This window comes from Triturus cristatus, chromosome 9 (assembly GCF_964204655.1).
Source record: "Triturus cristatus chromosome 9, aTriCri1.1, whole genome shotgun sequence".
Taxonomy (NCBI): domain Eukaryota; kingdom Metazoa; phylum Chordata; class Amphibia; order Caudata; family Salamandridae; genus Triturus; species Triturus cristatus.
The window spans coordinates 947,144,252-947,167,761 of record NC_140592.1 but is presented as its reverse complement, the minus strand read 5'-3'; the positions used below and the strand labels follow the sequence as shown (position 1 = coordinate 947,167,761).

At 43.1% G+C, this 23,510-nt stretch overlaps 1 protein-coding gene across 2 annotated transcripts in view; it reads right to left on the bottom strand.

Annotated features, from left to right (window-relative positions):
• Nucleotides 1-20,941, bottom strand: part of EFCAB11 (EF-hand calcium binding domain 11) — a 644,575-nt gene extending 623,634 nt beyond the window's left edge. Inside the window, exons 1-2 of one of the 2 annotated variants that reach the window (XM_085628048.1) lie at nucleotides 20,786-20,941; nucleotides 3,471-3,566 (exon numbers count right to left, since the gene is read on the bottom strand). In XM_085628048.1, the coding sequence (XP_085484174.1) occupies nucleotides 3,471-3,566; nucleotides 20,786-20,860 (171 nt within the window). In that variant the 5' untranslated portion in view covers nucleotides 20,861-20,941. The remainder of the gene's footprint in view (nucleotides 1-3,470; nucleotides 3,567-20,785) is intronic. The other variant, XM_085628049.1, reaches the window with a different exon arrangement.
• Between the last annotated feature and the right edge of the window lie 2,569 nt (nucleotides 20,942-23,510).

Below are 23,510 nucleotides of genomic sequence, written 5' to 3'. Positions count from 1 at the left end.
GACCGTCTATTATAGTTCTCCAAATCGTCCAGTTTAATCTCAAGAACCTTTGTACGTTTGGAAACATCTTTGGACTCTTGCTTCACCGAAACCATTTGGTCCTCTAGAGAGGAAATCCTCTCCTCTGCCTCAAGTAAACGAGCTGGAAAAGAGGAAACTAATTCCTCGATTTTATCCATTTTGTCCAGTCGCTGATGAATCGCAGATAGCTCGGCGTTTTGGGACCTCTTGATGTCTCTCACCTCATCCAGAATTAAATTCAGCATGTCCTTCATGGACATCTTCATCTCCCCCTCCGTCTCTGTGTCCATTTCTAACAGAGGGCCTAAGGGGTCTGTCACCTTCCTATCACTTCCCCTATCAAAGACCTCAAGGGGCAGTGTTGTTGCACCCCTTACGTCTTCTTTTCCAGCATCAGCAGCATCCGATATTATCTTTTTTCCTTTAGGATCAGATGTAGAAACACCAATAGGGGAAGGGTTTGTAGAGATGTTGGCCACCGAACATTACCCATTTATGCCAACCTGCTGAGTCAAGTTTAACTCCAGGTTTGGAGACCCCAAGGAGGTCGCATTGTTAGGCGAAGGAAGAAGTGGCTTTTTAGTGAACAGAGGAAATTGCTTAGACGGTGGATGCAATAAGGCTGAGTAGATGCAAGAGTCTTAGAATGATCCCCAATATGTAAATCATTACATTCATCCCCTGTATTCAGTGAAATTAGATTTTCAATTAAAGTATCCTCGGCCCCAGAGCTCTCCGGTGAGCGTATCGAATCGCCTTCCTTAGAAACAGTTCCGTCTAAAAACCTAGCCCCAACCGCTGCCTCTTTTGCCTGCGGTCGACGTTGCTTAGCTTTGACGCGAGCATTTAAAAGCTTTCCCATAGTGCGTGCGTCAATAATTACGCAAAAAAGAGAAAAAAGTCCGGGAGTTTTACACTGCACAATAATCACCAAGTTTTTTCCCTTTTTTTCGACAATGTCTTAGGGAAAATTTAAATTAAATTGGGTGCGCAGTCCAAACGAAAAATTTTTGAGACAGTCAAAAGCTAAACTCCATCCAATCCATAAGAACAGAATAGATTCATAGCTGTAGCAGCCAGCCACCTCCTCCCCTACTCACTTCACTGACTTTAGTGCTTGCCGCATCCATATTCCATGTTCAGTGACAGCCGAGCAAAACAACAGCCAGCAGGAAGCAGAGAGTGGACAGCTGGACCTTGTCTCCCTCGTCTGCCTCAGCACACCAAATGGCTTCAACAACTCCGAGGGGCATCGCACAGGCGAGAAGAACCAGACCGGCGCAGAAGTAAGAATGTCCAGAAATCTGCAAGAGCTCGTGGCGCCGACTTCAAGGCCAAGGAGCACAGACGGGAAGGAGGAGAAACAAAGACAGCCTTAGCTACGGTATTAACCGCCACGGACCAGCAAACGCCCAGCGGCGGCTGCCGCCATCATTGACCACGAGAAGGGGGAGGGGCAGCAACAGCTCTCAGGTGTTACGAGGAGGCGTTCTTTTCTCACCTTTAGTACGTGATTTGTACACACTGAATTTCGAGCCTCTGATTCAAAAAGTTCGTAATATGCTTCTACGATGGAATCCACTACCCTTATCCATTTTGGGTCGGGTGGCTTTAATTAAAATGTCAGTACTCCCTTTATTTAAGTTTCTGTTTTCTACTATCTCCTGTTCACTCCCAGGCTTCTTTTTTTCAAAAGTTGAATCTTTATTTTCAGCTTTTGTCTGGGCAAAAAAAAAAAACCTCGAATAGCTACTAGACTTTATATGTAGATAAGGAACAAGGTGGTCTTGGTCTGCCAAATCTGAAGGACTACTATTATGCATACTTTTCACAGTATCTCTCAAGATTTAAACATTCAATACCTAGAGTGGTTTTGTTTATAAACTTTTTTTTTGACTTAATTTGTAAAGAGACCAAAATTCCCTCTCCTCTTTCGATACTTAAATCACCCAAATTAGTCAGATATAAGGTTCTGAGCTGGGTTTTTAAAAAACGTGACGTCATGCTGAAAAGGTACTCTCTTCCCTTTTTGAGCTTAATAACTCCCCTGAGTGATGCTGTCCTGGGATTCGGAATTAATATCGGGCCAGAAGTTATATATAACTGAGCCAGATTTGGGTTTACAACTTTATCGAACTTTGTGAAAGAAGGAGCATGGTTGACTATTGATGAGATGTCCACCTTAATTTGTGGGAACTTTCTTCTTATGGGTTCATATGGTTTATTGTATAAATCTTTGGTTCAATTCAATTTAGCACAAAATAGTCAACTATCACATTTAACAAATGACCTTTTCTGGTCCTCACTTTTCAAAAATCCCGGAAAATGGAGGAAAAGCTTAGCACAAAGTAGGGAGGAGGATGTGAGCGTCAAAGCAATAAAAAAGTGGCAGAAGCAGGAAGGCATTAAAATAACTGAAAAGTTTTGGAATACTTTAAATCAATTTAATTTTACGGTTTTGAGAGGTGCCAATTGGCGACGAATGCTTTTCTTTACTAAATGGCTCTTATATTACACTCCTGCAACTTTGGCTAAAATGTATAGCACTACGCCGCCTACTTGTTTCAGATGCACCCAATCGGACTTGGCTAACTGGTCCCATATAATGGCTTTAGGCCCTAAAATTAAGATATTTTGGAAAGGAATGTTCTCTTTGTTTTCTCTTCATTTACATTTCTCGATTACTAGATATGAAAACCTAATTATATTTGGATTGGATTCAGAGTTAAAATTGGCCGATTCTATGGCGCAACTTTTGTATATTTTAACCGTAGTGGCTAGATCACTGATTCTCCAATACTGGAAGACAGAAATAGTTCCAACTGTTGATGAATGTTATCAAAAAATTAAGAAAGTTAGGAAATTTGAATTTATTTTTGCTCAAAGGACTGGGGCACTGCGTAAATTCACCAAAATCTGGGAATCTTATTTTGACTAAATCTACTTCCGGATTGTGGTAGATCATTATTATATTTGTTGCCATAATTTAAATCGTTGAATCCTTTCTATGTATGTCTGTGGGGGTCTCTTTTTCCTTGATTTTTTCTTTTGTTGTCGACGTACCATGTTTGGATCCAGCACATTATTTATGTATGATAAATTGTATTATTTGTCCTAATGGATCGCCAAGAACTCAATAAAAATCATTTAAAAAAAAAAAAAAAAAAAGTGTGTCTCTCAGTCACAGTAGCATCCAATGCAGTCTTCCAAACATCTAAGCACTCATCTTGGTAAAAAAAAAAAAGCATTGACAAAGCAATAGGTCTAGCTTCGACAAGCCTTCAATACGTTTAATCAATTTATTTTTAAAAACAATCAGTAGCACTAAAAGTGTAACATTTATTTAAAAAGAAATCTGCCTTGCTCTGTTATGTGGAAGAAGGATTGGTCCCATGTGTCAAGCATTCACTAACAACATAGATTAAACTATTTTCACAAAGAAAAAATACCTTTGAAGGTTTATAGCCAAACAGCATTACCACAGCGATTTTAAAATCTTCTCTGCTTAAAAAGCCCTTCTTATCTTCATCACAAATATGAAACACCTAAGGAACAAGAACATGTATTAGTTATTCCTGTGCTAGTTAGAAAATCTGAACAGACCAGACATGACTTAAAATGTGTGCACAGTCTAGTCATAAATCAATTATATCACAAGCATTCAGACTTCGACCAACTTTTAGAGAACTATTTGCACATTCCCTCATTAGGGGGGCACGGGTGGAACGCAGGCAAATGACTTGGTTCAGTGTATGAAGAAGTGGGGTTGACTTTATGAGCCAAGGTTCAGCCATTGATCTCTACTGATATCTTAACTTCTTTCTGATAAGATGGATTTGTAAGCCCTCATCATGTTACTCTAATTCAGTCACCTTCACCTAGCTCGCACGTCCACTTCAGCACTGAGCATCTTTGTTCTAGGTTGACGCACAAATGTTTCAAAAATGACTAAATACAAGGAACACAACAAATTTGGTTAGCTTTTGATTCAGGCAATAGGGTGGCCTTTAGAAATCTGGGTTCCCAGATGTTCATGTTTCCAGTCCCAAGTAGTAGCACTTATAAAATATTTGCTCAAATTAGGTGAAGCAAGAATGCAACCCCCAGAATGATGATGGATGGGTCATTTAGATTGTGGCCGAGCATATTTTAAGTTCCTCAATGCTGCGGCTCAGAATTTTCACAAGTGTTCCAACCATGTTACCATTGTTTTTGTTTTTCAGAAAAGGACTTCCAAAGCGGAGCCTCATTGAAACAAAAATACCACAATAAAGAAATGCCCCTGGTGAGTAAGACGTTTTCCTCTCAGCATGAGGGGGAATTTCCAGCATTTTGTTTTACCACTGTACATTAATGACAGTCAAACAGAAAAAAAAAAAGATTAACCCTCCCTAAACCATGAATCCCACTCCAAAGAAGGCTTTTCACCAATGACCCAATGTGTCCATGTCAATATCACAGGGCCCGGTGGTACAGGCAGGAAACCCTGTCCCAGAGGTTGAGGAACCAGACCTTACTGCATCTTCTGCATTAGTACTGATGTCACTGGAGGATGCCTGCCTTAATCCAGGTATGCTGGTTCCGACCACTGAAGAAGAATAACACAAAAAGGAAGAATTGTACAGGCATGAGCTGGACAACGCCAAGAAAAGAAGAAGGAAAGGAGTGCAAGATAAAGAGATATAAAAGAGAAGAAATGCAGAATTCACATGGGAGCTCAATGCAAAGATTTTTCCTTCCAGGAGGATGTTTCGGAGGTGTACCATATCTCAGTGGACATGCCATACCTCACAAACCTGATGTCTTTCAAGAAAGGTGATCTCACGTGCATCAAGTTATCTGTCTGACTACCAACAATGACACATTCCTTACAATGGTCAGAAACTGGTTGCCAGCATTCTCTGAGTTATGGCGCGGATCGACCTTGGATTTCACTGAGTTAGTCATTCTGAAGGTAAACAAACCGTCTAGTTGTTATATTCAGTTTTCGTCAGGGGCACGCCTGAACCACTCTGTTGTCCAGGGAAGGATAGGTATTGATAATCTGATTAAGAAGATGTACTATCCCGGATGACAGCATTTTGGAGAATACCATTAGTGCACATTTGAGGCCACATGGGAGTTAAAACTGAAATTGAAAGGGCATCATTGCAAACCTCTTGATTATGGCCAGCATAGTCCAAATTGAGATGTAGAGATATGCATTTCACTAAATGCAAAGCAGTTAAGTAGAATCCCGGGAGATTCAAGGGATAACCTTTGAGACAGTACCCATCTTCCAGCGCAAGATTTCCACAAAGGCGTTTACTCAGTTAATTACCATGCTGAATCCTCCAATGGACCTCTGAATAAAGCACAACCAAACCTTGTACCTTAAAAGGCCCCAAGGTCACGGCTTTCTTCCCCATGAGGTCCTTCGTGCCTTCCACAAGACTTTACTCTTTAATGTATTGACTAGTCATGGATGGAACATATTGAAGGATTGGGAGGCAATGCAGCATACTTGATACAGCATAATTTATGAAATGAAGATTAGCGCAAATTGTCTGAGAAGAACACTTCCCACTGGTTCCGGAAGTGTTGAAATCTGCCTGCTAATAAATATTTTCTTCTTCTTCACTACCTCTAGTGTGCTGCCCCGTTACTAACGAATCACACACGATAAGGGTCAAGGCACAAAAATCTACTGGGCCTTAAGTTGCAAGTGAAGCAGCAGTTTTCCACGTCCTCCCTGGCCAGCATGGTCAAAGATAGTGCCAGAAAATCCTTTGCAGAGAATTGTACTGCACGGTTTGCACAGGTCCTTGCAGGCAGGTTCAGGTTTGTGTATGATGTATGTAGGTATCAATCCATTGTTACGACTGAGCAACTGATGAGTGCATCCTTCACCCTTTACTCAGAGCGACCCATTAGGCAAGACATACAATGTGGCGCATCTGTTTACTGGGGCAGATTTGAATATTTAAGTCGGCTAAATTTTATGAGAATCTCTCTAGATCCCACCATGTCTACATATTTAAGTCTTTCACATCTTTAAACAGGTGCAGCTTCTTAGTGGTAGGTCTCCGGAAACGTGAAAAAAATCTCCAAATTCTCCTTCAAATTGCCTAGACCAACTGAAAAACTTGTTAGCAAGTGATATTCCTTAATGCGTTAGGTAACGTAGGCTTTTTATCCTCCATATTCTACGGAAAACATGATGAAGGCTGATGATCATGAAGTCGTTAGTGGTGCCCATCTGTTTCTTCAGCAGTTCAGCCACAGGTTCGATCATCTCACATAATATGGCCTCTGATACTGGAAGGATGCCTACCTCAGAGGAAGTACTGTGTCTTGATCATCTTCGTAATCTGGAGAAGGGTACCTAGGGATTTAAACCTGGGGTTAGGCCTCTTCATGACTCCAACAATCACAATGCATCTCTTCACAGTATCCCTCTCTCAGGAGTCCAGTCAATTCACTTGCCTCCAGCACAGCCATTACTGGCATTTCTCATCTCGAATGCATACTCCGATTCAAATATAGGCCATCAGTTACTCCTCAGCAATGCTAGCCAAGTGAAATATGACGAACTGCAGACATCATGCAGTGGGTATGGCAGCATCATGGCCGGCCCTTCAAAGACGCGGCGGTCGAGACCTTAGAGCTCCAACGTGCCATGAAGGGACTGATGAAGGTGGTGCTTATTTTATAGATTACAAATGCGTCTTGTGGACCTTGCTAGATGTTGGTACCACAATTGTGTCCCATACCAGTGAAGTATGGTTTTCATTTTTCAATTTCCATTAAAGCAGAGTGACTTATAGTTTTGGTCCTGAGGAATGCCATGAACCTCTCGGTCTATGTAACCAGAAACATGTTGACCAGATTATAGGATAAGGTAATATCCATATCCCTATCTCACTAAGCTGGTTTTTAAATCTATCCATTGGGGGTACCAGAATAAAAGTTGTCCTCACCCACCAAGAGATAGTTTTAAACTCACACATCAGTTTTTGTTTTGCACTCTGCCCCTCGCTCCACTATACGATAGAGGAAACTCATAGCTTGGATGACAGAAAAAACTGCCCCTCTCCTATGGGAGAGTTGTAGCCCAGACTGGGTACCTTGTGGTCCCAGTGTGAAGACGGGACCCTATATGAAGCATGTCACTCTAGGGAGAGTGAGGGTTCTTGTCTTAACACAGTAGTGCTTTTGAGTTCACCCTTTTCTCTTTTTTGTCGCGTTTCTCTTCTTAGTTACCATCCTGGTACATTAATGTGAGATAGAGCATCATGGCTGTGCCAGGTCTTGTTTAGTATTAAAATACAGTCTACCTCGCTATCAGTGATGAGATACTAAACCATTAAATCAAGCTGGGATAATCCCCACCAGCATGAAGGACCCTTACCCATTTAATGTGGCATGCTTAATCATCTGGTGCCCCCAATGACCACTCGGAAGCATCCCAGGTACGTCGTACTGAGAATTAGACTACCTGACTGGAAGTCCCCGATTGTGCAAGAAGAGCAGCTGGCAAGGAAGGTGAGCCAAATAATTGCAAATTAAGAGTCACCTTTCTCCCCAGATTCTAGGAGTTTACTTCACTCTAATTTTTAATCTAATCGTCCCAGCTCTCAATCACGAAGGACCTCCTTTCTTAGCCTGGATAGTAAGCAAAGTTTACTAAAGTATAGGCTCCAGCTCTCCAAGTGTACCACCCACCTTTCACACAATACTTAGAGGTGATCCAACATCTTCTTTTTCTTAAAGTAAACATTTTCTGGTTAAACATTGACGATACAAACATAGTGTGTCAGTTTGCTTTGTCTATAGGAGCATGTTATATGAAGGTGAAGAACTAGCCCCGATGATAGGGTCTTAATAAGATCAACACTCCAACATTTCTACTACATAGATAACCCAGGCCAGAAAGACACACCACTTATCTTTCTATTATTGCTATTATGTAGATGGTGGGGCATTAACACTACCAAAAACGTACCTCACTCCTTATACAATTTTAGTACACGAAGATTTCATTCATCCATAATAGTTTTTCATCCCAAACCACATTATTCCAATCAATAAACATTGCAGTCACAGTCCTTACTCAATAGGACACATACAGGATGACTCCCAGTGCTAAATAGAGAACACAATGACGAAGAATGATACACTAGTCGGGCGAGTGTCCATCATCCTGGTGGATACTGTCCCACCTTTTAACATAATGGTAGTCACAACACCGATAACAAGGTGGACTGTACTTTGTAGCATGTAAATATTCTAATTTAGTGTGGATATATAGCTAACCTCTATTCAAGCGGTAATTTCTCTCACTAGAAATGCTCAGGTAACACCCAAAGTGGCGAATCCTACAATAGACACCACAGAGGTTTATGCCGTGCAAACTCCTCCAGTGCCTGATAAGGAAAACGCACTACAACCTTCGGTACTACAACTGCTGAGCAATGGTAAATGCAAAGAGACCACTAAAACAGACAAGTGTTCTGGGAATTGTTTTAAGAGGCCATGCAGGCGTGGGGTTTAAAATATGTGGGCAGCGGCCGTCCCATATATACTGCAGATTCATTGCATGGAAGTGGTTTAAATGCAAACTCTTTTTTGCAAACTCAGACGGTTATGAAATAATGACGAAACATCGTTCAAAAAAATGCAGTATATGGCACTAAATCTAGCGTGTGACTAGGTGGGAACCTGCGAAAAAAGTGGATGTAGATGGGGCACAGTAGGTTGATGTGGGTGAGGTACAGCGGATTAGAAGGGAGCATATTTCTGGAGGAAGCACGATTTTGAAGGTGTTATAACACATTACTATTTAAAAGTACAGAGCAGTTTATGGCTCACAAAATGAACATTAATTACTGTATAGCTGTGAAGAATATAGTGTGGGGAACATTTTCGTAAGAATCATACATTTACTTACAATTGGAAGCATTATATGAAAATCAGATGCTAATCAGCACAGTAAGCGGTACAGTAATAAGACACCTTAGGGATATAATGCAAGTTCTATTATTTAAATCAAAGCCACAGCGTGTTCTGGAAAATGTTTGAGGTGCTAAGTTTTATAACATAATTAAGACTAAAATTCTAGTTGAATTTGAATTACATGAAAACTAGACTGCGATATTTGCATACACTATTAAGCGTAGTTTTAGATGACACTTCATAAACGGGTACACGAGTACAATGAAATGAGATTGAGATAAAAAAAAAAACTTAAATTAAAAATCACATAAATGCCCTGTCTGGGAGGTGGGGGTGACCTCAAACGTAAGGACTAAGCACAAAAAAAGAAATGAGAGCGCAATGTTGCTTTTACAAATAATTCCAAGTGCTGTGCATCTTCTCGTCGTCTAAGCGACACAGTAGTGAGTGCCCTTCCGTTCAATGCCAATGCCACTTGCAGCTGTTACTAGCGCCCACACAATCAGCTATACCCAGTTGTCCCAGAGTTGTCGAGTACCCCCTTCTCTATAAATCTTCTGTTTCCTCTACTACATCCTGCTTGTTAACTGTTGCGGTCCATCCCCATATCTGCCAACTCACACGAAGCGACGCCATACCACTGTGTGACACACGATATCGGATCCCATCACACGGTGGGGAGCCGATATCATACGGTAGCAGGAAAACTAGCCGAAAACGATTGTAAATAGTGATTTTCTAGCTCGTTTTCCGAGGTTTTGAACTGCCAACATTCATTAAGGGGTGTGAAAATACTCCAGGACATCGGCACCAGCCTCAGCAAGCTTTCTAGGTCTCGCCTGGCAAAAGCAGCTCATGCGCTGCTCTCGCAATTGCGAGTACCTTTTGTAATCAATTCTGGCGAGGGCTTTCGTGCACGCGACTGCATGGACAAACATGGCTGCTCTTGCCATTTGTCCATAGCAGACAGCATGCGCGTGTCCATAGGGACTGTTGACAGCCCGACGCCATTTTGCATTTTGTGTCCTAGCAACGGAAATGCTGTCTCCTGTACGGCGTTCACTACGCAGCTTGATGTTATTATTTATTCTTAACTACGTAGCTTGTTTGGAAACTGCAATGGAAAATCTGAGTCGGGCTGCGATGCGGGAGGCATATTCCCACGGACGGAATGATCTTTAAAATGTTTAATATGCTGAAACGTGAGAAGATGCTGCTTAATGCACAGACATGCACGAACGTACTCTTCCGGTGCAGACGTGTGCAGGTTTTCGCCTGGTGTTCAGGCTTATGCATTTTGGATACGCCGAGACTAACCAGTGTATTAAGGCTGGTGTCATCGACTCTCGGTTCGCTTATCTTTTGAGAGATCAGCGAACGCTCTTTAAAATACTTGCACGCAGCCTAGTCAGAAGCAGCAACCCGTGACACAGCCTGCCTTGGAGGCACCCTGCTGTGCAGTTTTCGGAATCACAAGTGCCGCAGCATGGGCAGTATGTTTTTTTCGGAGCCCATAGCTTTTATTGATAACATTGCACCAGAATCCCAGACCGTGGGCATAACATTGCTACTCAACATGTAACTGCGACCTGTTTCTGAACGCTAGGCTGCAGTACCCTTTCTGTACTGTCTGGCGCCGAGCGCGCACCATATGAAAGGGGTAAGTAGAAAATAAAGGATGCGCCTAGGCTGTTTCAAGGCCTTTATCACCTACCGCACTGTACATGGAAATTGAGTGTTATTTTCAAACCTGTTGACCCAGATACAGTCTTAGATCAAAGACCCATATAGAAGTCTCGAAGTACAACAGATCACGATTTCGAGTGATCATTCCCCATAGAGACATAAAAACTATAGAGTTTTTTCTCCCCACCTCATGTCGACGTGAGGAAACCCGGAAGTAGCAACAGGGGTCTCCTTGGAATAAAGGGAGAAGGCACAGTGAGTTGTAGCGGCAGGCTCAGCAACCTGGGGCAAAGCAGGGGCACAGCTCCGGGTTCTGGAAGTGGATATGTGAGGAGTGCACTGTTCATACCTAGCAGGAGGAGGCAATGCTAGTGGAATTATGCGGCAGGGGAGGGTCAAATTATGCGGCAAGAAAAGCCACATTATGCGGCACATTTTGTGATAGTATTACTTATTTATTTTTTCATTTTGAAGCTTTTTAACACTGTCTCGGCGTTAGTTGTACATCATTAATAACAGTTTAACAGACAAATAAAGTAATAAGTTACAGAAAGGTGAACCCTCAACTTTGGAAGGTGCCTCACACTGTGCAAACGTATCGTTGCATTTTTACTAACTTTTGAACCGTTTGAGCTAGAACCATATTTTTTCTGCATATTATGCAGAAATGATGGATTATGTGACAAATACGGAATATCTAAAGTTATGTAAAAATCGCCGCGGTCACAAAATCGCATAATTGCAGTGGCCTGGAATGTAGGCAGTAAATGAAGACTGCATGTCAGCGAAGCTCTTTCGTCAACATGCCAAACTCTCCCGCTCAACTCAACTTCAGGATCAGAAAAGTTGAAAGCCATCTGGCAACGCTCAAAGCTCTGGAAACTTGGATATTCCCGAATTGCTGGCTGCGGCATTTTGGAGAGGTGGGTGTGTCTTTAAGTTAATATCAGAATACTGTTGGATGTCTCTACAAATGAATCCTCTTTTGTGGCAAGGACTTGGCGGACCAACACAACATCCTTGTGCCAGAGTAGTCATGCCTGACGTCTGTTTATTGCCATGGTCTACAATACATGGGCTTTCTCAAGAACTACTTACCGATACACTGCACCACGCCTTGACTCACTGACCATGCGTACCACTCACTAAGGCACTCAGACCCTCCTTATTCAAAGCGCCAATGGTGGGTCTCCCCATCTTCATAGGAGTTGGTCATAACAAATATAAGTAGTGAACTTCTAGACCACTCAGTGAGCTCTGTGTGATCCCATTCAGTAGAGATATTTTGAAACTATTACCAACTTATTACTAAGAACCATCTCTAGAAAGTGATACAGAAAGGGCATCCTTTGAACAGCGACTAATTGGAAGCTAGTTCTGTAGACTAAATAAAGTAATTTCAATGATTGTACTCTAAATAATATTACCATGAAGGAAAACACCAATGCTCACTAAACTTTAATTTAATTCGAACTGCTACTCTAGCATATAACATAACACTGCCCTCTACTTTCCCACTGAAGTAGGACTTGGACGGTAACAACAATATATCGTTACTAATTTGTTCTTCCTGTTAAATGCAGTGCTTAGCCATGCCTGGCAGAATGCAAAGCTATTATCTCGAGGGACCCTAAAGCCACTGGCTCTCACACCTGATTACATGTGCAACACTTACTATCAGTTTCTACATATACACAATACTTACATCAAACTTTCCAATGAAAATATCACACCTCCCTGTTAAGAGGAGGTTACAAGTTGCAAAACCCTACCCATTTACTTGTTTCTATGTCTTAAGATTTTCACGGGTGTTCAGACTCTGATATTCTTATCCAGTGTTTATAGTCTAGTCTCTCAATGCATACCTTGCTTTGTGTACCACCCAGGAAACCTCTAGAGCACAGAATCCATATTAAAAGCAACCTGCCTTGAAACCCAGCTATAGACAAAATCCTCTCCTTCGCTCATTACCTACAGCCCGTATTCAGCTTTCCCTCAACTAATCGAGGAAACATACAGTGTGTTGCCGGACCAAAGAGCTGCTCAATCATATATACCCCTATACCATCTCCAGAAATGCAACAAAAGACTTACGATCACTACGCTATTTTTTTAAAGCAGATTTTTGATAGAAATGCTAAGACATTAATCTTTACTACAGTTTCAAAAGGCAGAGAGTATTATCTTACTATTAGATTATATCTCTTCAAATTCGAAACCTCTCCAAAAATAATTCATCAAATACACCTGCCCCCCCGAAAACGCGGCGGGAGAGAAAGAGAGGAAGAGAATGGGGACAAGGAGTGACTCAGGGGTGCCGCTCGCAGGCGCGGACATTGGTTCCTGAACTGCTTTATTCTCTGTGCATCGTGGAAGTCAACGGGACCTTTTAACCAGCGCTAACCTTTCTATTTTACTTGGAGCCCGTTTTTACCTGCTGGGACTGCGAGGTCCAGGGTGCGTAGCCACAAAGTTAACACAGCGCACCTGGACACTCTTCCCGGCCCCTCCTCCCACTGCCTTGCGATAAAACGCCTCGCGGCCCCCGCTTCGCGGGAGCCGCTCGCAGGCGCGGACATTGGTTCCTGAACTGCTTTATTCTCTGTGCATCGTGGAAGTCAACGGGACCTTTTAACCAGCGCTAACCTTTCTATTTTACTTGGAGCCCATTTTTACCTGCTGGGACTGCGAGGTCCAGGGTGCGTAGCCACAAAGTTAACACAGCGCACCTGGACACTCTTCCCGGCTCCTCCTACTCCTACTATTTGAACCCAGCTCACAACCGCGCTAGCGGGACGCGTGCGGGGCGAAGCCCGGGCCAAGGGCGGGCCTGTCTGAGCCCGTCCGAGAACGGCTGAGAACGGAACGGGGCCCTTCTCTAACATCATTATACTAAAGGTATTCGCTGTTGATTAGAGGATAGGTTGCAGTTTGTTGATTACACGTAAGGGGGAATCTTGTTGACTGTGACTGCCAGCACATATTTTCAGATATGGCCAAAAGGGACGGCCCCAATCATCAATCAACAGGGGGAGCATTAATGGGAACCCTAGACAATTTTCTGGTGCGTGTACAGTCAGCACTCGCTAAAGATATCGAATTAACCGAAAAAAGATTATCTCTAGATATTCTATGCGACAAGAGGTCCTCCCTAGGAAATATGGCCAACATAAGATCCCCACCTTGTTGTCAACCCGCTAGATTGGAGTCCTCGAGCCCTACACCCCCTTTGGTAGAGGAGCTAAGTGGTGAAATAATGATTTGCTCCCCTTCTTTGAATGGCACACCAGATGAAGTGGTAGATATTACAAATACTGATAATGTGGGCACCATGACGAAATCTGTATCAAGTATCAAGACCCGTTCAGCTACAAACTCAAAATTGGCTTCTGCTCATCGACCAGTAACTCCTACTTCGAAAAAAAAATTGTAGGACAAATCAGAAGCTAGCCGCTAGCAAGAATGCACGGCCGGGTCTTGCCCCCGTTACTGATGTAAGGAAGGATATAGCCCCCTGCTTAAAAACCTCAGAGACAAGGATTAATCAATCATTATCTGGGGGCCCACCACTTACGGAACCTATGGATGTATCATCATTTTGGAGTAAATTGGAAAGCACTGTTAAAAAACTTTGTGAGCCGATCTATGAAAGACTGGGTGCTATTGAAAGTAGGCTCGTATGCATGGAACTATCACTTGCCTCGGCCCATTCACGTGGAGGAAGACAGGGCCATGGTTTACAAAAAGTGTGTGAAAGTATATCAGGCTCCTGTACTGAGACCAACATCACCACAAGTAAAATAACGCCTAGGGCAGCAGAAAATATCCTTTCTTCGCATCAGGAACCCCAAATAGCATTAACTGATACAAGCGGGGCAAAAGATATGTCTCCTCTTACACAAGCAGGCATCATTAGCACAGAGACAAATATGGCCAGAAAACACAAGCAGCCGCCAGATGCCGAACCTTTAGCGCAGACAGAGTCTGGCCTAATTGACTTACATCTTCCCCCCGCAGCAGCCCCTTACGTGGTGATCCTAACAGGGGTCCCACCATTGGAAAAAGGAGTAAGGGAGTCTTATTGGGACCTAAAAAACAAATGTACTTTTTGGTTAAATGTTAAGCGACCATTGCCGCCTCACATGTGTGCTGAAATTCTATTTGCCAGAAGAGTTAATTGGGTGGGCAAGAGATTCAAATCAACTAAAGGGGATTGCGTTGTTATTAATTTTAGAGACAGACGCTGTGTGGAATATATTTGCTCTTGGTCACAGAATGATTGTTCATCTTTAATAAGCACAATGCCACTGTCTCACTTTTACGCACCCCTGTCTCTGCCCCCTGGTGGGATTACACTTGGAGGTCATTTATCAAAGGGTAGCACTCTTGAGGATATTAGATCCATCAATAGATTTGAGGTACTATCTGGGTTAGCGGATTGTGACTGACTGTTTGATGGTAGTGGACACTCCAACTGTGAAACGTCACATTCCGACCTATTGGCAGAGGATCAACAAGAAGAGCCTTATGCACTTCTAGAGATTGATGAGGGTCTAAGGAAACAAGAACAGCTTAAACCTGTGGGCAATGGTGTGATCTATGCGCCCTATGCACAAGCATCGCTCCTTGGGTGAGGGTACAAGATCAGCAAGCTGTGCATCAAAAAGAAATTCCAAGTAATAGGGGTCTACCATGTCCTTTGCCGGTTATAGCTCTTTCCCCAGTAGCAAACCTTGGGAGCACCGAGGAGGGAACTAATCTAGCAGGGCATGTTATGTTCTTATCTTGGAATGTGGCGGGTGTGGGATCTAAGCTATCGTCTCCTGTCTGGGCGGATTTCATCTCTAAGCACGATATTTGCCTTTTCCAGGAGACATGGTCGTACGAGCCTGTCTATATGCTGGGCAATTTGAATTTTTTTGTCCCAGCGGGGAGAAGGCAAAAGGGCCGATCGGTGGGAGGTTTGGTCATCTGGATTAAACAAAGTTTGGAGTGCAAAATTCAACCTATTTCAACTCTGAACGAAGATATTTTGGGCATTAGGTTAACCTGGCAACCAAACTTTAAGATTGACCTATATAATGTATATGCCAGGGGCTTACCAGGTGGGAAAAACTCTGAGGTCGTGTCAGCATTGAGCACTCTCGTGGAATCTAGTTCCAATGACGCTCTCCCACTAATTGCCGGAGATTTTAATACGACCTTCGAGCCATTAGGCCCTCAGGAAATGCTATTAACAGAGGAAGAGGACCTAAGATGGGGTGTCCCACAGCTTGAAACAAAGACAGCATGCAAATGGACTGAGGCAGCCCTGTATTTGAAAGGGTTCTGCCTGGGCAACCAATTGAGGGCGGCCAATGGAAGAACCGTTTCAGACAGGACATGCATCAAGACGTTCGATAATGGCATCAGGGCAAGTAATATAGACTATATCTTGGTCCATCTGAAGATGTGGCATACCCTTGTGGATATGGAAGTTAAAACAAGAATTGAAAGTGATCATAATCCACTAGTTGCCACTTTTAATTTTGGCCCAGGAGATAGGAGGGACCGAGCTACTGAGCTGACATGTCCAGATGTCATTTTAACAAATGACGAACGTCATCTTAAATGGAATAATGGGGTAAAGCACCCTGATCTTATAAATAGTATCGAGTCTTATGTTGAAGAGGCATTGACACTAATAGAGACAGCGGGTTCTAATAGCCAGCCTTTAGCTGAATTTGAGAATATTCACGATAGCCTTTTTACTAAACTCAAATCCTGCTTTTGTAGGCCTTCCTTTGGTAAACAAGTTATGAAAAGCAAACAGGAAGACTGGTATAATGCCTCCTGTAAACAAGCCCGCAGAAATTTGGGACTTGCTTTAAAAACAAAAGAATCAAGTAAGATCAAAATAGCTCGTAGTAACTATAGAAAGGCCCAATGGAAGGCAAAAACAGGAATGGGAAGAGTCTGAATGGCAAGAATTAAAAGCTGCATGCACTGACAAAAACCAAAAAAAGTTCTGGAACATTTTCAAATGGAAGAAGGGCGAAGTAATTGACAGCCCTCATAACCATGTTCCTCAGGACTCCTGGGTCAAATACTTTAAGCCACAATACTCTAAAGGTGTTGAGGACGTTAGCATTTGTCCCAAGGCGAGATTGTTTTACAATGGTCCCGTGTTCAGTACTAAGGAGGTTGACATTGCGCTCGATTTGGTTACACAGGGGCGTGCTCCGGGCATGGACTGTATTCCGGCTGATGTATTCCTGCACAACAGACAAAGATGGTGCTTATATATCACCCACTTAGCTAACGCCATAGCACAGGGAATGGTTATCCCATACTCCCGGAAAGGTGCAGAGATTGTCCCGATATATAAGAAAGGGGACAAATCATTGGCCTGCAATTACAGACCAATTAGTCTGATCGATGCCATGCAAAAAATCTTGGGACGTCTGGTTTTGGGCAGGATCCAGACCTGGATGGAGGCTAGTAATGTTTTAAGCCCTTTACAGGCTGGGTTTCGTCTAAAAACCAGTACCATTGATCAGATTTTCAGGTTTATTGTACTCTACTGGAGGACGGTGGTCTTGGAAAGAGGGGTTATGTATGCTGTGTTTGTAGATCTGCGTGCGGCCTTCGATCTGGTCCCGCGCAGCAAGCTATGGAGGGTACTGGAGGGGTTGGGGATGGCACCGGAGTTATTGGCATTGGTCGTTCGCTTGCATGAGGACAATTTTGCCCGGGTCCGATGGGGCAGGCAGGGGGAGGTAACGGAGTGCTTCCCCGTGGAGCGGGGAGTCAGACAGGGCTGTGTTTTGGCACCAACCCTGTTCTCGCTCTTCGTGAACGGGGTGGCTGAGTTCCTCGCCCGGGTCCCGTCGGACGCACCGGCTTTGACTGGCATCCGAATTCCAGTCCTCATGTTCGCGGACGACACTTTGCTGATTTCTAAAACCCCTAGAGGCCTGCAGCTTACCCTCCGGCGTTTCGAAGAGTTTTGCTTGTTGCGTGGTCTGGAAATAAATGTTTCCAAGACCAAGTTTATGGTTCTCAAAGGCCCAAACCCGAGTAGATCTTACAAACCCTTCAATGGTACTATCTGCCTGAATGGCACGCCCTTGGAACAGGTCGACGCGTTCACTTATCTAGGAGTTACGCTGCAGAAGAATATGTTCTGGAACAGCCACCTGGATTTATCTATCCTGAAGTTCCAGCAACTGGCAGGCGTTCTTCTAAAGAGATTTAAATCCTCGAAAACACAACCTATAGGCCCACTTCTGGAAATCTATTCGATGAAGATACGCAGCTCAACTCTCTATGGCTCAGAGCTATGGGGGTACGGTAACAATACAAAACGCTTGAATGCTATGGAGAGTGAGTTCATTCGAAAAGTGGTCGGTGTACCCCAAAGCACTCCTCTGTTACCTCTTTTTTGGGACTTAGGCTTGAAAACTCTAAAAGATACAGCCAACCTGAGACCCTTGTTGTATTGGCGTAGGGTTTGGTCAACAGAGGAGCTCAAACACTATGCCTTGGGTCTAAAAGAAATAATGGAGAGAGACACTTCATGTAAAATTGATTGGTTGAGGTCTACTAAATCATTGCTCTATAGATTAGGATTGAGCAATTTATGGCACGATCCCCAAAAAGCGGTCTTTCCCTCAAAAGAAATTCTGAAGAAAATGTACTGGGAAATGATCACTATGGAATCAGCTTCCAAGGGAAGCACATAGCAATTGACAGCTAGATTCCTAGAATTCAAGGCCTATCCTAGACAGGAACCATTTTGGGGTCTGATAGAAATACCAGTCGATCGCAAACTCTATTTTCAATTCAGGATTGGCACCCTTCCCATCTGTACATTCACTTCTAAATGGACCAAGGGAAATGTGGACAAATGCCCCAATTGTAGCGATCTGACTGAATCTTTGAGTCATTTTTTGTTCTTTTGCCCCCTTTACGTGCTCCCTCGCAAGAAATGGGTATTACCCGTTTGCCGGCTCTTAGGCACCAGAAAACACGAGGTGGCACTAAGAATCCTGTGTACAGACCCAAGCCCGATAATTGCAATTGCAATGGCTAAATTCATGAAGTGGGCATGGATCATACGGTCCAGACAAATCTTCTTAGAAGCTTCCGATAGATAGATATCTAATTATAGTCATTCTCCTTTATATTCATTTGCTAACCCATTCATTTACCTTCGGGTAAATAGAATTTGTCTAATTAGGTTATCCTGCTGTCTTAAGGGGCCTATATCGTTGAGTATTGAAAACTGAAATTTAAATATGAAATGTTTTTAACTGATTGTAGGTATAGGTTTCAATGTAAATGAATAAGTAGTGTAACTCATGACTTGCAATATGATAAGTATTGGCACAGTTTTTAATGTTGATGTAAATAGGTGATGTTTGCTACTTTTTATGACTTAATTGTCGAAATAAAGTTTTTGAAATTTGACTCAGTATCGATATTCCTACACTGCCACTTAACTTTAAAACCCAACAGAGTCCCCCAGCCACATATGGGATGTACTTTCACACAGCATACAACTTCAGCCCAGTATTAACTGACCCTCAGCTTGAGATAGCCCAATGCCTCAAACACTTCCTCCGGGCTCAAACTTTCCACTATTCAAGAAGCCTCGACTTGCTGGGAAAGTGTGCAGAAGAACATCTTACCCTTCTTTACCACCTGCAGCCTCCTAGTTCTGTGTTCAAATGTCTTGTTACAGCTTACATTGTTCCTCTCTTTTATCCTGAGTTTGCTGATTCAGGTCTGAAAAAGTAGACACTTTACACCATTTGAATTTCAGGTCGTTTTTTGCTGCTGCTGCTCTTGTCAATTGCTCTGTCTCTTGGGATGGGTCTCCTAGTTCAACTTTCAAAGTTCCAGTGCCCAAACTTCTGCCTTCCTGGTCCCCTCTTTGGAATCCTGGCCCTACGCTACGAATCTCTAAGGTGGACTTTGTATAAGGCCCCAAAACATCTCCTTCCAGAAAGTGAAGCATAACAGCTCTAAGGTCATCACCCAATGATATAGGTGGGAGCCCCTAGTGCTCAAACATTTGTAGCAATTGCAGTTTTATCTACCATTCCACTTAATACTCCAATTTCAGTTCCGAGCTGATATCTAAACCCTACTCACTCTCTACTACTCTCTCTCTACTACTCACTCCTAATCTCTACACTACTCTCTACTACTCACTCTCTACTACTCTCTACGCACACACATATGCAAATATATAATATATGTATATATATATATAAATATATATATATACACATACATATAAACATATATATACACACAACTGCATATCTATATAAATATAAATGCATGCATACATATATGCATGTTATGTACATGAAAGTTTGAAAAACACTAATACAAGCAAAGCTAAAAAGCCATCTAATTACAAACAGAATTGCTTTAACTTAAACACGGCGAAGACCTATTGCATTTTAAATGCTTGTTTTTGTGAGGAAGGGGCTTGGGGGCGGTGTGGGGTACAAAAGTGGCTCATAGGTACCTTTCGGCACGAGGCCCCGTCCCCTCCTCACACGGTGAGATTGTTCTTCCAAGTTGGCAGGTATGCATTCCTGTTTGGTGATAACAGTTGCCAGCTAGCCCCATGTAAAACGAGCCACTTTCAGCCAATCGTCATTTTACCCGGGAAAAAAAACTTGAATTTTAGGACTCGTAGTTATACTTCTTTGTTTTCGGTTGGGCCTGGATGTTTCTACGTGCACGTTTTTCTGAGCCATCAGTGCATAAATGTGTAGTCATCTCCCCAACCGACCAATCGCTACGTTTTTAACACCCTCGCGCGCGTCCTTCGTCTCGTTGCCCCACTTATTAATATTGACCCCACATGCTTCCTGTTGCAAGCACTTTCCAGTGCCTCGGTGAACCCAAGCCCTGTTGTTTCTGGCAAATGCCCGACATATCTTCCAGCGTAATTTTGCTTTCCCTACAATTGAGGTTATAAAAACATAGTCTTGCAGGACCCTCCCCTACCCCGTCTGCCCATAGGAGCAACCTGTCAAGGACAAGCATTTAAGTTTACCGCCCTCCTCCGACTATTTCCTCAGCATGTCTTATTCTCAAAGATTCGCAAGCACTCTCTTCTGCGTCATCTCTCGGTACACACCTCGGCAAGCTTGTTTGTGTCTTCTCCCACACGCCTACGATCGGGCGGGTAAGAGCCAATATGAGCTCCCAACATGTTCTATGTCGCAGAGGAGACGGCGGTGCAGGCGCTGCAAGAAAAAAACAGCAACCACACACGTTGTTTAACTTCCGCGGGGCAACAGCAAGCACCATAACCATTGGCTGTCTCAAGTGCATCACGTACAGCTGTACTGCACAGCTATTGGTGGAATGCTTCAGCACATGTACAAAAAGCTGCACGCTGCAAGAAACAAAAGCAGGACAAGAGAACCTGAGTCCCCTGGGGGATGATGGCCATTTTACTATGGGACAGTTTCACTTCTGTAAAACAGTGAAGGCTTTTCCTATATATTTATTTCCTGAGAACTTTAAGAACAGCGTCACCTTGTGAGGAGGGGTGGGGTCTTGAAGGGGGCGAGGCCTCGTGCCCAGAAGTACCTATGATGTCAAAAACAATGTCTCAACAGGTAATGTTTAGAGGACTGTTAAATAAAACATGCACATTCAAGTTGCAAAGAAATAAACAGTACTCAAGAGTTTGGTGGGAGATGCCAGGAGCAATCTGTATTTAGAAAAAGAAGTATAAGCAAGGGAACAGTATCAGCACTGTTTACAATAAATGTAGGCGTAACCGAAAGAACTTGTGCACATGAGTGCACTTGGAACATATGGTGAGCGGCACAAGTGACACAGCGAGGAACGGCGCAGAGCAAACACACTTAGCAATATATACAAGGCATTTTCTGGTTCATGATTAATTTTAACAAGAGTTGTTTTACAAGGGATAGGCAATTTCGTGAACAATAGATTTGCGCCAAGGATTGCGCTGGAAGGTCAAAGGCGTTTTGACATTTAATGAGTTAAGGTCATCTTCAGGACTAGGTTACTGTTAGTTTTCGTGCTGAGCTCGATGTGGATCCAGGAAAACGAATACATGAATCCTGGAAGGGAGATAGGATCAAAGTGAGGAATCTAAGACACCACTGTCCGGGGTGCCTTGGCGAGCGGATCAGTTGCTGGAAGAACATCGGTTCGTGTTGAATTAGGGGTGGAGTATTGTGTTCCAGCGTGGGGATTGACAATAATTGCCTTGGGGTTGAGGGTGCGCAGACCCGGCGTTAAGCTGAAGGGTCGGAATACCCAGCCGGATGAGGATCCCGCCGGACCTCTTGCCCCCAAGTCACTGTCCCAGGATCACTTGATTTTTTAAGCCGCCGGACGCCTTCAGCTTGACGCAGGGTCGGCGCACCCTCAACCGCCCAGGAAATTATTGTCAATCCCCATGCTGGAACACAATACTCCACCCCTAATTCAACTCGAGTCGACGTTCTTCTGTAGTGTAGTTCCTATATCCCTGATAGGCTCTGCGCATTGGAATCATATACACTATAGATTTGACATAGGACTAAGGTCAGTATGTCTCTATCGAGTTTATTAAACTTAATTACTTGTGTGTGCCAGCTAACTCAGAGGTAACTAGAAACTTCTCGAATATACAAGAAGGGATTAGTCTCTGACAACATAACAACTTTGTTTACCTTTAGAATAGGAACAGTCTCAGAATCGTGGAAACAATAGATAACAGTTTCACTCAGTCAATAGTGCATGCTTAGTTTCTACAGAGTTGCACAGAAATAGAGAGACGGGCGTTTCAATAAAAGGGTTCATTGAACAGTCTTATTTCTCATGCAAGAGATATGAATTGCTACAATCGTAAGACAGACTGTGAAGTACAATATGTACGAGGTTAGCAGTAAGATAGAATAATACTGCAATAGCATGGTTTGGAGCTATGACATATATTAATCAAAATACATACATAAATAACATAATGCTAAAATGTGATACTCATCTGATGCTTCTAAATTGTTCTACCCCAGTGTACCTAACCTAAGTGCAGTGCGAGGTTTGAAGTAGGTGCTCTTTCTAAAGTATAGCTAGCTATATTTTAGTTTAGCCAAGAGTTGCCAAAAGTTTCTCTAAGTTCTAGTCAGCTCTATACCTGAGAATGAGAGAGTTTGGAATCTCTTTTCTGGACTCGATAGTCTAACCCCCGCAAGGGAAGTCAGAGAGCACTGGAGCTGGATTCTCTGCGAGGAGGATGGCAGCGTCAGGTCAGTGCATCAGGCTGGAACTCGATCTCCTTCCGAACTTGCCGTGGCGAACCGCGTAGTCTGGGTTGGGGATCGAATCCTCCGGGAACCGCAATTTGCCAGGGCAAGTGCTGGTATATTTATACCTTGAAGGTGTCTAGGAATGCCAGTATTGACATAAAAGTCGGGCAGAGGAACGTCATGAATAAACCCCTAAGGAATAGATGTTCATGCATACTTAATGAGTTCTTGGAGAAATCAATATTCAAGCTGAGGGAAATTCCTAAAGGCTTAAGGGTCTGGTTTTCCAAGAAGTCGTTGTGACATGGATGGACGGATGTAGGTGGCCATGCCTGTATTTGGTTCGTACGGACAATGTCTAAATAAGGGCCGGATTTCTATGTCCAAATAAGGGCAATGTGAATTGTACCTATATAAGGGCATAAATCGGGAAACCTATATACGGAATCTAAATCTGCACACAAAACCCACTCCACTAAATCCTAAATGTTCTAAACATATCTTAAAACAGAGTATCGCATTGGTTTGCTAAAATAAGCTAAAAACATATGTAAAACATATGTTCTAAAAAAATACAAAACCATTGCTATG